Source organism: Kluyveromyces lactis, assembly GCF_000002515.2.
Source record: "Kluyveromyces lactis strain NRRL Y-1140 chromosome E complete sequence".
In the NCBI taxonomy this organism is placed as follows: Eukaryota; Fungi; Ascomycota; class Saccharomycetes; order Saccharomycetales; family Saccharomycetaceae; genus Kluyveromyces; species Kluyveromyces lactis.
Window position 1 is genome coordinate 1,083,434 of NC_006041.1, and position 13,478 is coordinate 1,096,911.

A 13,478-nucleotide genomic window follows, 5' to 3' on the forward strand; every position below is an offset into this window, starting at 1 on the left:
CAGCGTATTGTCATTTGTAGCTGCTGCTGTGTCCATAACCATAGGTCAGAAGTTCTTATAGTACTGGAATACTGCACCACAAAGATAGATTATTCATTTAGAAATGTCAGAGGGCGTTGGAAAGCATAATCAAAGATTACCAATTTGGGTATTGAACCCTACCGAGGAGAAAGAAGCTCGTCAGAATTTGAAGAAATTTGCATATGCACAATGTGTAGAATACGTGGAGGCCATGGTCGAATGTTCAAAGATTCATGGATTGAAGCTTTTCCCAGCGTGTAACGAACCTCGTGACGCTATGCGCAAATGTATATTATCATACCAGAAGGATTCTAATCTGGATCGTCAACGTGACTTGATAGTGGAACGTAAGATTGAGAGACTTGAGGATCTTCTCAAGAAACAAAAGGAATAAAGTTGACATGATATGACATGACATGACATGCCACTGGGGTTACTTGTATATAGTAGTAGATACTGCACCATAATAAATTAACATTTTAGAAAGGCACATCCATGATTGAAGTTTATCTGCTTCATTGTTTCCCATTATAATTATAGTTTGTACAGGTGTTCAAAAGAGTAAACTAGTTTACATTAAGTCTAGAAGATCGGTTGCATGGGAATTCGAGGTGTTGTTGTTGTTATTATTGGTTTTCTGTGAAATGTTTACTTTCCCCATATCACCAGTGATATCGAAAAGATCATTTAGTTCGTCCAGGACGCCTGTACTTCTCGTGGCAGAGCTATCACCCATGTCAAGTAGTACATCATCGTTCATGTTTTTCAGGATCTCGTTCGTGGCCATTCCCTTTAATTCATCAATATCCTTATCCTTAATGATGTGAACTTCGTTGGGACGGCGTTGCATCTGCGAGATTGGTTTGAAATACACAGAGGATAGAGTGGAGAGCTCTTGAAGTAGACTTTGTAATGTTTCCTTGGAGAAGTGGTCCAAGGTAGAATGCAATTTAGGAATTTCATGCTTGTCAAATAATTGGTTGATGATTTGATCACCGTTGTCGATCGATAGACACCGCCAGTACATCATGGCCATGTCTCTAACGTCCAAATCGTGGACGTCTGTCGTACAAAGTTCCAAGATCTTCTGTAAGAAAGCACTTGAGACTGCATTATGGCATTTCACTACACCCATTAGAAGGGACATTTGAGTTAGGGATCCTAATTCATCGAAAACTTCTACCAGTGGTTCAAGCTTAGTTTCCAAATTTTCGTTTGTATAGTTGGTGATAAACCAGATGTAGTTACAACTGCCTAGATCAGATGTAAATATGGTATCGATATCTTGCCATGAGGAAATTATGGCACCCAACTCATTCTTACTTGTTTCCTTGATAAGATTGTTGTCACTGTCATAACGTAACATGTCGCATACGCATCTCATCAATATATCCCTAAACTCTTCTCTCTCCTGGACAATCGAAACGAATTCTTCCATGACCATATTCAAAAACTTGTTATTCGTATCTTCACCTCCGTTCGAGACTTTAATGGCCAATTGTGAGATGGATTGGATAGCTTTGGTCACGAATTCATGATCAAAGTCCTTTGCATATTCTTTTAATTCGTTGAAAAGCATCTGGCAATGTTTCAAATTATCCACGGGCACTAATCTGAGCAAGATGTCTAATTTCTCTATCTTCACGTACAATGGATCATTAAATTTGACATAGAATATTCTTAACTCTTTCCTTAACAAGTTTGGGAAGGCATCCAAAATAATTCTTATATTTCTCAAAGCAACATATTGGATCTCCACTGGGGTCGACATTAGTGAGACCAATGCAGTTGATAACTTGTTGTATATAGAGTCATGGACTGTGTTCAAATTTGGTAGATGTATGAGTATACATTTAACACTGATCAAGACCACTGATGGATTTACGTGTTGCAAATGTGGAACAACTCTATCGATAATTTCTTGAGACTCCATAGGGTCAATTGGTTTGTGTTCGCTCAATGACTCCAAAATAGTGATTCTTGCCCATTCTGTACATTCGTTCAACACGTTCAAAAACCTCTTAACGTTTTGAGATACTAATTTCTTGATATCTATTGAACCAGGGTCCAATTCGTTAATTTCGTGCAGTGCGGCAAGCGCGTTGGCAACAACCATTGGATTATCGTCAGACAAAGCGTCTTGCAAATCGTTCAATACGCCCAATTCACGGCATAGGTCCGGGTTCAATTGGAACAATTTTGCAACGCATAGTACCGCGGTTCTTCTCACGTACGGATTATCATCGACTAGAGTCTTTCTTAGCGGAATCTCAATGTATTCCAAGATCTTATCAACTCTGATCATCGACATGGTACGGATTGCCATAGACCTAATCAATGGGTTCGGATCAGCTGCATCGCTGACGAATGTGTTCACGACAAGGATGCATAACTCCGGATGAGTTTCTGCATAATTAGCCACGTAAAGGTATACCAATTTCTTCTGTTCAATGTCTTGAGTGGCTATATTCTTCAAAACGTCGGGAAACAAAGATGAAACATCTTTGCCGGAAGTCATCTGTTGAATAATCTTACGGATCGCGTCCTTTCGGGTCTGTGGGTACTGAGATACTAATCCATTTCGTAGTTCAAACAATTCACCTTTATTGGAAATCTTAGGAGCCACTCGTATGGCGTCTCTTAAGAACTTCTTGATCTTCTTATCAACACCCATTGTTTCCCTTGGTATTTATGAGAAAGCAGAGCAAGCAATTGGCTGGAGGAAGGAAGACTAATCGCTTGGGGACAGAGTCTTGAATATAAACAGGTTCATCTATTTATATACAGATTCCAGTTAATTTGATTGATGTTTTCTATGAATACTGGAAAGTGAAAGCTTGCTGGCGAGGTCACGTGTGTGCTCACGTGTATCGGAAGATTCCGTAACCCGGACATCATATGATGTCCGGGTTACGGTATTGAGAGATCTCACTTCCTAATAAGAATGGTTACTACCTGATTAGGGAAATTGCTAAGGGAGATTCACACTTCTGCGTAAATTCTTACGCACCGCAGTGTGGTGTACTGATATACCCGACTTTTTATAAAAACACAGTCCTCAGAGTTGCCAGACCAAAAGATACGCGCGACACCCTTACACCATTCAGCGTACCACTCAGCACGCACCACGCACATTGAAAAAAAATTCTTTTCTAGCCAAAGCTCATCACTTGAATATTGAGAAAGTATTAAGAACTTGATATAACTTGCAAGAGTTTACTGCATTAGTATTAAGCTATCAGTTCTTGTTGATTGAAATTGTTATCTATTCTCTTCTTTTGATTCATCAGAACAACACATCTCAAGGAATTAACTGAAAAGAAATGTCTTCCAGCAATATTATGCTTGTTTTGAGAGGTACCCTAGAAGGTCACAACGGCTGGGTCACCTCTTTGTCTACCTCTGCTGCTCAACCAAACTTGTTGGTTTCTGGTTCCAGAGATAAGACTTTGATCTCCTGGAGATTGACCGAAAACGAACAACAATTCGGTGTCCCAGTTAGATCTTACAAGGGTCACTCTCACATCGTTCAAGATGTTGTTGTCTCTGCTGACGGTAACTACGCCGTTTCTGCTTCTTGGGATAAGACCTTGAGATTGTGGAACTTGGCTACTGGTAACTCTGAAGCTAGATTTGTTGGTCACACCGGTGATGTTTTGTCCGTTGCCATTGATGCTAACTCTTCTAAGATTATCTCTGCTTCCAGAGATAAGACCATCAGAGTTTGGAACACTGTCGGTGACTGTGCCTACGTCTTGTTGGGTCACACCGACTGGGTTACCAAGGTCAGAGTTGCTCCAAAGAACTTGGAAGACGGTGAAGTCGATGACGGTAGAATCACTTTCGTTTCTGCTGGTATGGACAAGATCGTTAGAGTATGTGCCAGACTTTTTTCTTTTATTGCATTGCATTGCATTGCCTATCTCCCGATTAGATTGATTTACCTTGGAATTCAGGTCCTCAGTTGTTTCCCCGTAATATATTCTCAAAATACATGGCTCAATTCACTATACTATGACAAATGATGTTTCTTATATTTGCTACTTCAGACGTAACCTTACATGGTTTCGAATGAGACATACTAATTATCACCAAGATCTCTGATGTCTTTTTAATTAGTGAATTAAAATTTTGAATTGAGTTTTGTGCATTTGAATATCATGGAGCGAGCAATTTGGGCCTGTATTCCCAGATATATCTCATGGCTTTGAACCAAATATCATTTTTACTAACAATATTTTGGGAATTATCTTCCATTCCCCTTATTAACTACAGTCCTGGTCTTTGAACGAAGACTCTTACAGAATCGAAGCTGATTTCATCGGTCACAACAACTACATCAACGTTGTTCAACCATCCCCAGATGGATCTCTAGCTGCTTCTGCTGGTAAGGACGGTCAAATCTACGTCTGGAACTTGAAGCACAAGAGCGCCTTCATGAACTTCGACGCTAAGGACGAAGTCTTTGCTTTGGCCTTCTCTCCATCCAGATTCTGGTTGACCGCTGCTACTGCTTCTGGTATCAAGATCTACGACTTGGAAAACGAAGTCTTGATCGACGAATTGAAGCCAGAATTTGCTGGTTACACCAAGGCTCAAGACCCACACGCCGTTTCTTTGGCTTGGTCTGCTGATGGTCAAACTTTGTTCGCCGGTTACACCGACAACGTCATCAGAGTTTGGCAAGTCATGACCGCCAACTAAGTTGTAGCAATTTAAAATCTCTTAATTTTGCTTTTATTCCCTACAATTTATTCTTGGTCGTCGTCATTACCAATAAATCATAACATAAATCCCTTATGTATATATTAGTTATACAAAAACTTACATTATAATATTAGATCTCCCCTCGGTTAATCTGTCTTATAAGAGTTCCGATATTGTTATCTTAGCTTATTATTATGTTTTCAATGGTTTCTACCTATACATGCATAATATGCATTTCGGTTAGGCAAAACCGTGGCACAGGGCTATTCCAAGGGCAACCCGGTACCTTAGCTTCCCTTTCTTCATATCACCCTTTCTTTCTCTCTCTTCCTGGCGAAAACGCAGAAACTCGTACTCTATCTATAATGGCAATTCTATTTACTTTTTGAACTTTTACCGTTCACTTTAAACCTCTTTGCAAAATATTCCGTTTCAATTAAAATTTTTCATATTAACAAACTTAAACTTACATTAGCTTAGGTTGGACTGGACTTGGTTCTTCTACTGCTCATATTGTTTTTGTGTATTCAGATTATATTTGCTACTGTAAATTGTAAATTGTAAATTAAACCATTTGTTTCTTTGTTCGTTTTAAAAGGTACAAGAATATCACTCTAATATTTACAGGACAGATCATATCCAAAAATTATGTCATCTTCTGCTGATAATTCCAACAACAGTAGCAGCAGGTTCCCTGCTGCTGTTGACTCTATCAATAACAACAGTAATAGTATTAACGATGCTAGTCAATTCCACAACAGTTATAATGAAGTAAATGAAATTAATAATGATACTAATAGCCAAGTGAACAACGGTAACAATATTACATTCCACGTCCTTGTTTCTTTGAAAGAAGCAGCAAAGATCATTGGCCCTCAGGGGAATACCATTGAGACGATAAGGAGGGAAAACGATATCAAAATCGGTATATCACCTCGTGAAAAATCATGTTCTGATAGGTTATTGAATGTTAGTGGTCCCCCAAGACAAGTGGCCAATTCGTTGGGTCAAGTATTACGTGTGCTAACTACGGATTACGAGCCTGAGGAACACGTTTTCAAGCATCTAAGATTCATGTTACCTCCAGCATCGAAGGAAGAGATTGAGGATCCAGAGAAATGGAAACAAATTGGTAATTTGAGATTAATCTGTACCAACCCACAGATTTCGTCAGTCATTGGCCAACAAGGTGCCAAGATTAAGAAATTGATTGAAACGCATACTGTTAAACTCGTTGCCTCGAAACATTTCTTGCCCGATTCTAAGGATAGAGTATTGGAGATTCAAGGGTTCCCTACCTCGGTTGCCAACTGTATCAACGAAATCGCAGAACTGTTCATTCAAGACGACGTCCATGTACCTCCAAGAACTTTGCCCCGTTACTATCCTCATTCTAAACATACAAAAGAGATCCAAGTGTCTCAAACGTTGGCTATTCCAAAAGAATTTGTAGGTGCACTTTTGGGAGTTGGTGGTAACCGTATTGCCAACTTGAGAAAATTCACAAAGACTAAGATCGTCATCGGTCAAGATCCAACTGAAAATGGTGACAGAATCTTTACGGTTTGGGGTAACGACCAAAAATCCGTCAAATTGGCTCAGACAATGTTGTTAAAGAACTTGGAAGTTGAAAAGAAGAGACGTGAAGAACACGAAGCCTCTTTGAAGGATGGTTCATCTGTTCCTGCTGCTGCTGCTGCTTCCGCCGCCACTTCTATTTCTGCTTCAGGGGCTAACCAAAATGACTCTATTCATACTCCAGTCTCCGATAATGAATCTCCTGTCGTATTTACAGAATAATTAGTTTACGCTTTTCCACCTTTTGAAAGAAGTTAAAACTACATTATAATAGTATTTTTTTTTATTTCGGGCGGGTTGTTTCTTTACCTGTATCTCATCCACCCAACTCACTACACTCCAAAAGACTAGACTGGCTTACTACGATATCTTCTTTCCCAACCACCTCTTTCGCACAGAGAAGCAGAGATGTTATTTGCCGCGTGTCTAACGAGAAAGCGATTGCTCAAAGACGAAGCGTTTATTGGAAATACGACACCAGTTCACTCTTGATTTCGAAATCAAGGTTCCTGTATATTCCAATTTGCTTCCAATATACTTGCTTCGTCCTATAGTCACCTTTCTTCCCTATCAGACACTCATTATTTTCGACCTTTGTCTTTCTCCAGTAGAGAGAATTCAAATCCTAATAAAAGCATCATCCATTTCTGTTGGCTGTTTATGCTCTCGTTTGTGTGTCGATTTATGTAAATCAGACTTTTTATGTAACAGTATATCCACAATCTATTTTTTTCAAAACGAAACCTTCTTCTCGTTTCCTTTAAACCGTTCCTTTACTTCGTTTAACACCATCTCATCTCCTCTGCCTCTTCTGATTCATTTGGGAAACCAAAACATCAAAACAATAACATTAAAAATGGAAAAATTGTAAAGATCGACTTTAAGATTTAATAAACAGGGCAAAGTGGTTGAGACAAAGAGCATTCTGAACGTTACTGCAACCCATTGGGCACTCACATCACAGCGTTTGTCTGTATAGAAACGAATACTGCATATTAGTACCATTATTTTCTCATTGTATACACCATGGACAAGGAAAATATGCCACCTTTATTGGATGGCCATCAAATGATTGAATACATCGGTGTGTCAAAAAGATTAGGGAACAATGTCTTACAGGAGCTGGAACAACGTGCCAGTAACCTTCTACCGAACGTGTCACCAGAAAAGACCCGTTTGATGCATCTGGGCCATGATTCAGAGATGAAGAATTCGATTTCAATGAAGTTTCAGGATAAACATGAAAAACGGTTCCAGGTGATGGACTCTATCGATACCCATTACTCGCTGGCTAAGTACTCTGGTATGCCTCAGACACCAGGGAAGAGGAAAAATGGGTCAGACGCGGATGAGACAAGTGTTGCTGTGAATTTAGGTTCACCAGGATCTGTAAAGAAGAAACAGAAATCCGTAGGAAATGTGTTCAGTCCGGTTACTGATATAACGCATAGGATCAGGAGGTTAAGGGTACGCATTACGACGCCCAATGAAAGGGAAAGAACTGAGCGTGATCGTAGAAGAAATATAATAAGCAACACGCCGTTATCGAGACAGCGACAGCTCCATGAAAGTATCCCTACTTTCGCACAACCTACAGCTACGTCACTGAAACGGAAACAGATGAACAATCCTTTACACAAGCTGGTGGCTAGTGACAACAACAATGTGGAATCGCAACCCAAACCGAAACCAGCAAAACCAAGACACGGTGATATATTCAGGAATTTGAACCAATCGGAGAAGCAGGCCTCACATCCGAGAAGTGCGCCGGTACCCAAACAACAACGTATTCCTCAATCTAAATCCGTATTTGAAAGGCTATATGAACAATCCACGATATCCAGATCCAATTCGTCTAAAAATTTACTGAAACAGGAGAAAACTACTAGTAGCGATGGTAACACATCGCAAATACCAAGATCCAAGACACAACATGATTTACATGGAGGTATGAAAAATGCAAGACTAACGAAATCGACAACGCTGCAAAACGTTGCACTAGATAGACCTCAGTGGAGGTAAGTAAGGAATAAATAGACTCTTTATAAAGATAATCATGAATGTTAATTTGTTATGTTACGTGAAAGTAGAAATCTATATAATAATGATCAAGCGTCATGATCAAACAATGAAAACAACAGAATGAAAGAGCAAAAAAAAAAAACACAACCAAGGCAAAGTAAACGTGAAACGGGGGAATAAATTTACAGAATATTTATTGAGATAGCAAAGAATATTAATCCTCACAGTCTGGAATCTTTTTGCTCCTTCTTTGACAACGATTTTCAGTTTTGTTTTTCTTTTAGTTTGCCATTTTGATTCATTAGCGTTCCATGAGTATGTTAACTTTTTTGTTTTTATGACGATGACATTTTAGAAAAAGATTGTTAATTCATTATTGAGAATATCTGAAGGAATTTAAACCCCCCAGAAATAGCCAACATTAGAGTTCGTATCCTTTGAGAATGTGGGGGATAGATTCAATTTTTTTTTTCTGAACGGAAAGGTGAGTTAAAATAAGCAATAAAAAAATTAAAAGGAAAGAAGTTTACTTCTAATTTGCTTATTTGAAAGTCTTACCGAACAAGATAACTTGCAATTGATCGTACATGGAGATAACACCGGCACCGGCGACACCTCTCAAGATGTTAGCACCACAACCCTTGAACAAGGACTTGATACCTTCAGCAGCGACAATCTTTCTGAAAGCATCGAAGGCACCATCATACTTGACAGCTTGACCGGAAGTCATCATCATTCTTCTTCTAACGGTATCCAATGGGTAAGAAGCGGTAGAAGCACCAGTGGTGACGGCCCAACCCAACAAGAAGGAAGCCAAGAAGGAGTTTTCCAAAGAACCAGTCAACAACAATGGTTTCAAAGAATCGTACAAACCGAAGTACAAACCTCTGTAGACAACAATACCAACAACAGATGGCAAGAAACCTCTGTACAAACCAGCAACACCATCAGAAGCCAAAGTCTTCTTGTAGACATCGACTAGACCGTTGAATTGACGTTCACCACCCTTCTTAGCGCTCTTGGAGTCAGCAGCCAATCTGGTTCTGGCGTAATCCAAAGAGTAAACGAACAATAGAGACAAACCACCAGCTAGACCACCAGAAGCCAAGTTACCAGCGAACCATTTAGCGTAACCTTCTTCCTTCTTGAAACCGAACATAGCCTTGATCTTGTCCTTGAAGGCAAAGTTCAAGGCTTGAGTTGGGAAGTATCTGATAACGTTAGCAGTGTTACCTCTCCAGAAAGAAGCAACACCTTCGTCAGCAGCAGTTCTCTTGAAACATTCAACGATACCGGTGTATCTTCTGTCCAAAGAACCTTGCTTGATCATTTCATCTTGGTTTTGAATCAACAACTTGACTCTCTCAATTGGAGCAGCAGCGGTCTTGGAAACGGCGGCGGAAACACCACCCATCAAGAAATCGATAGCAAAGTTGGATTGTTTCTTGTCAGTAGACATCTTTGGTACGTTGTTAGTTATCGGTTAGGGACGGTAAAATAAACAACTAAAATGAAAAGTTAAATACAATAGATAAAACTCTACTAATGAATAAACTGAATCAAAAACAACAAATATATATATACTCCAGTCTTAATACAGAACAAGGAAAACCTGGAAGAACATTGATTCTTAAAATTTTTCATTCGCTTTAAATATTTTTTTTTCCCTAACGTTTTCCCGTTAAAAAGAAAATTTGAAAAATTTGGAAATTAAACTCAGTCAAATCAAATTGAATGGAATTGGATATGGTCAAGATATACATACATAACACAGGATAAAAAGGTATATAGCATAGATATTTGGCATTTTAACGGTATTAAAAAGAGGAAAACGTCAAGATTCGATATGGCAGAGAGTCTGTGCCATAAAGAAACAAGAGGAATGGGAAAAAAAAAAAGAATTTTTTTTTTTTTTTCCAGTGTGTTTCTACAGTAGGAAAAACCAAGGAAAGGAAAATGAGGAAAAAAAGAAAAATTTCATGGCCATGCCCTATGAAACGTTAATTTTGGTAAATTTACCATACAAAATTGACGATTTTTTGTATGGTAAAACTTATTTTTTCAGTTTTTCAAGTTTCGCGGGTTTTTTTTTTGTTTCTTGAAGATTGTTAAGTAGGAAGGAAGGAAGGAAAATGGATTAACGTGGGATTTGTTCGATCTGGATTATTTCGCTCATTCGGTGGACCCTCGCCTGGGTGACTTGGGACTTAGGACTTGGGACTAAGCCAGGCATTGGGCTGGCCTGGAAAGGCCAGCCTAGTGTAATATCCCCAAAACTGAGGCAGAGGCAGAGGCAATTCTGCCTCTGCCTCAGTTTTGGGGGGATGCCACTTGTTACCCCGCGCGCAGATGATCCCGTCCCCGGGTTTCTAACCCATACACCACACGGTATCTCACCCTGGAGGTATTTCCGAAAGGAAAATGTTAGCCTCCACGAAAACGGACGTTCTGTGATGTGCTATTTGATTGGTTCGTGTTTCGTGATATGAAACAAAACCGGGTAACCATGGCGCACGTCCTCAACGAAAGCCTTTTATTATGTATAATATACACACACACACACACACACACACATACAAACTACCTAGTTGGCCTGCCTAGCCGTCTTGCCTACGCCTGTCGCAACTTGTTCTGTTCGTTCATCACTTTTTGCAACTGTTCCTCTGTCTTGAAGTCTTGGCGCCAATTACAGATCGGACAATGCAATTGGTTGCCCCAGAAAATTGGGCACACCGGCACGAACCAAAGTGAGATAAACTCTCTTCTCTTGACCGGCTTCACTTGAAAATTATGACAATTTGGGCAATATATCCCACTGTACTGAGACTCCAATGGATGTCTGGAATCCCAATCTTTTTTACCAAAGATGATCGGTACAAATGACATTGCGGGTTACTTAGTGTGTTTCGATTTTAAGGGTCCTGGTCGTGGGGCCTGAGTCCTGCCTGAGTTCAAAGTCCGAGCTTGCCAGGATGCAGCTCATATATATATATATATATATATACCAATTAGTGGGCTTTGCCATTTGCTAGAGGCTCTATTTCCTGCACGGTAGTTTCTTTTTCGTACCCTTTTTTTTTTTGCTAATTACGTAGGGATGTGCAAGTGTTACCCGGCGCACGCCGGGTAACACGACTCGGTTGTCTTGTGCGATCTCCTCCCTCCCTCTGAACACGTGCCGTGTTCAGCGGGTCCTATGTCTCAAAAAACTGACTCGGGATTTCCTTTCCCAAAACGGAAACTCCAAAATCGCCGTCCGCCCGTTATCCCTATCTCGTATCAGTAAACAGGTAAAATACCTTCGCAAAAACCTAAACAGAAAGTGCGGCCGATAAGATGGAAAAAGGAAAACAACCCAGTCTACGTGCTTTGTCTCCTGGTCTGTCTGACTTCCGATTGACTTCGAGATACTTTTTTGTTTTCACTCCATTTGCCTTGTTCATTGGTTCTGCACCGCGACAGCTGGGATCTAGTACTATAGTATTTGGGAACGGCGAACGACCTCCACTTTTTCCCAGACCAGTTTCCCACTGGAATAAATGGCAATAGCTCTCCATCTCTGTTTCTCCGTCTGATATCTCACTCCAAAATCTCGATATCAATTCGCTTTCGTAGTCATACATGTACGGATTTATTCCCCTTTTCATGCATTTTTCTCGAATCCTAATCTTTATTATACTATAATAGATATCGTTTTTCTTTATAACCTTAAATTCTATACTGTGGGAATAAGAGAAAAATGGTGTAGTCATATACAGTGTGGGTAAAGAGAGGAATTCAGCAGATTACTGATCTTTTACCCATAGCTTGCTGTGCTAATATATATATATATATATATATATATGTGGTAGCATTGGCTCTTGTACAATTCAATTGTGTTCTTTCTCTATTTCTTTTCTCTATATAGTTTGACACATTTCCAATGTGTCTTAAATTTTCTACTGTATCTATTATAACCTTTTTTTTTTTGGTTTGACATTTGGCTGGATTCACTATAGGATTGCGCAGAGTCATGGACACCTGAACCATATATACTTATACTGTTCTATCTATCATTGTGTGCGTAATGTCGTGGTCTCAGGGAAATGTATCAGATGTGTTCAGTTTAGGATACGACTTCAGTAGTAACGTTGCGTACCCGAATTTGCTTTTAGATACGGAGCTCGAATCAAATTTGGAGTCAGATGTTACGGATGAGTTACAATTACAACCACAGGTGTCGGACTTTTCTATGTCTTTAGCTGATGCCTACACTTTCAATTATACCGATAATACTACTGCCAGTGCCAGCAGTGGCAGGATTAGCAATGCTAGTTCTACCGCTGGCACTGGTGACGACACTGCCGAGACAGCGACGACGACGGCGACAACGCCGCTACCCCGTCAAAGACGGTACTCGAAGAATAACCGTCAAACACCACCATCTTCATCTTCTGCATCTCCTTGCGGGAACCCAAACTCGCAGTCTGGCTCGATCTCTAGCAATTCGTCGAAAAAAGTGTCTGATTCAAGGCTCTCGGCAAGAGGATTGGCTGAAGTGTTGAATTTGAGTTCCCCCGCAGAAGCGTTATACAGGGAAAAATTTATCTTGGACATCTTCGAAAAGGAATTGCACTATCCATTGGGTTATAAGACTTGGGTCCGGGGTACTACAAAGGAGTATAGAACCAGGATTTTATACCAACTGCATCAGCGCGTTAAGACCAGGTATCCCGAGTACGATGAAAAAGTGTTAGAGATCATCATCAGAAGAGCCACTTACTATATGATGCAATCAAGGTTAAGACGAGAACGTAGAGCCAGAGCCAAGGCAAACAAATCGAAATCTACACAACGGATATCGAAAAACGATTATTCTTCTTCACGGAACGCAGGAAACGAAAATGGAGACATGGACGTTACTAGTTTCGATTTCGGTGTCAATTCAAATTCGTTTGTCACAGGAAACGCTTTCTTAATGTAAAGAAAAGAAAGAAAAATAAAACAAAAAGCCTGGTGCTTGCTTCTACATCCTTTTTTCCTTCATTTCGTCCCCCCGCCCTTCTCGTCCTTTCTCTTTCATCCAACCTTTTCTTTATAACAGGTTTATAACGTCGTAAATAATATCATCAAATATCAATTCAATTTCTAATATACAATTTAAAAACCGG

At 39.8% G+C, this 13,478-nt stretch overlaps 8 protein-coding genes and 1 non-coding gene across 9 annotated transcripts; 6 read left to right on the top strand and 3 right to left on the bottom strand.

The window, feature by feature from the left end:
• Positions 1 to 103: 103 nt before the first annotated feature.
• Positions 104 to 415, top strand: CMC1 (Cmc1p; the record flags this gene model as incomplete). Its single annotated transcript, XM_454500.1, has 1 exon — positions 104 to 415. One exon carries the CDS (start codon positions 104 to 106, stop codon positions 413 to 415), a length of 312 nt encoding a protein of 103 aa, XP_454500.1.
• A 177-nt stretch (positions 416 to 592) lies between these two features.
• On the bottom strand, positions 593 to 2,695 carry APL2 (Apl2p; the record flags this gene model as incomplete). The annotated part of the gene is made up of 1 exon (XM_454501.1): positions 593 to 2,695. One exon carries the CDS (start codon positions 2,693 to 2,695, stop codon positions 593 to 595), a length of 2,103 nt encoding a protein of 700 aa, XP_454501.1.
• Positions 2,696 to 3,344: 649 nt separating this feature from the next.
• ASC1 (40S ribosomal protein RACK1) lies at positions 3,345 to 4,725 on the top strand (the record flags this gene model as incomplete). The annotated part of the gene is made up of 2 exons (XM_454502.1): positions 3,345 to 3,896; positions 4,297 to 4,725. The coding sequence occupies 2 exons, from the start codon at positions 3,345 to 3,347 to the stop codon at positions 4,723 to 4,725; spliced, it is 981 nt and encodes a 326-aa protein (XP_454502.1).
• SNR24 lies at positions 4,038 to 4,129 on the top strand. Its single transcript, XR_002633600.1, has one exon. It is a non-coding gene; the product is annotated as a snR24 (small nucleolar RNA).
• Positions 4,726 to 5,376: 651 nt separating the features above from the next.
• HEK2 (Hek2p) lies at positions 5,377 to 6,528 on the top strand (the record flags this gene model as incomplete). The annotated part of the gene is made up of 1 exon (XM_454503.1): positions 5,377 to 6,528. One exon carries the CDS (start codon positions 5,377 to 5,379, stop codon positions 6,526 to 6,528), a length of 1,152 nt encoding a protein of 383 aa, XP_454503.1.
• Positions 6,529 to 7,332: 804 nt separating this feature from the next.
• SHE1 (She1p) lies at positions 7,333 to 8,328 on the top strand (the record flags this gene model as incomplete). The annotated part of the gene is made up of 1 exon (XM_454504.1): positions 7,333 to 8,328. One exon carries the CDS (start codon positions 7,333 to 7,335, stop codon positions 8,326 to 8,328), a length of 996 nt encoding a protein of 331 aa, XP_454504.1.
• Positions 8,329 to 8,869: 541 nt separating this feature from the next.
• Positions 8,870 to 9,787, bottom strand: PET9 (ADP/ATP carrier protein PET9; the record flags this gene model as incomplete). The annotated part of the gene is made up of 1 exon (XM_454505.1): positions 8,870 to 9,787. One exon carries the CDS (start codon positions 9,785 to 9,787, stop codon positions 8,870 to 8,872), a length of 918 nt encoding a protein of 305 aa, XP_454505.1.
• Positions 9,788 to 10,938: 1,151 nt separating this feature from the next.
• Positions 10,939 to 11,214, bottom strand: KLLA0_E12387g (uncharacterized protein; the record flags this gene model as incomplete). Its single annotated transcript, XM_454506.1, has 1 exon — positions 10,939 to 11,214. One exon carries the CDS (start codon positions 11,212 to 11,214, stop codon positions 10,939 to 10,941), a length of 276 nt encoding a protein of 91 aa, XP_454506.1.
• Positions 11,215 to 12,394: 1,180 nt separating this feature from the next.
• KLLA0_E12409g (uncharacterized protein) lies at positions 12,395 to 13,291 on the top strand (the record flags this gene model as incomplete). Its single annotated transcript, XM_454508.1, has 1 exon — positions 12,395 to 13,291. The coding sequence occupies one exon, from the start codon at positions 12,395 to 12,397 to the stop codon at positions 13,289 to 13,291; it is 897 nt and encodes a 298-aa protein (XP_454508.1).
• Positions 13,292 to 13,478: the final 187 nt, after the last annotated feature.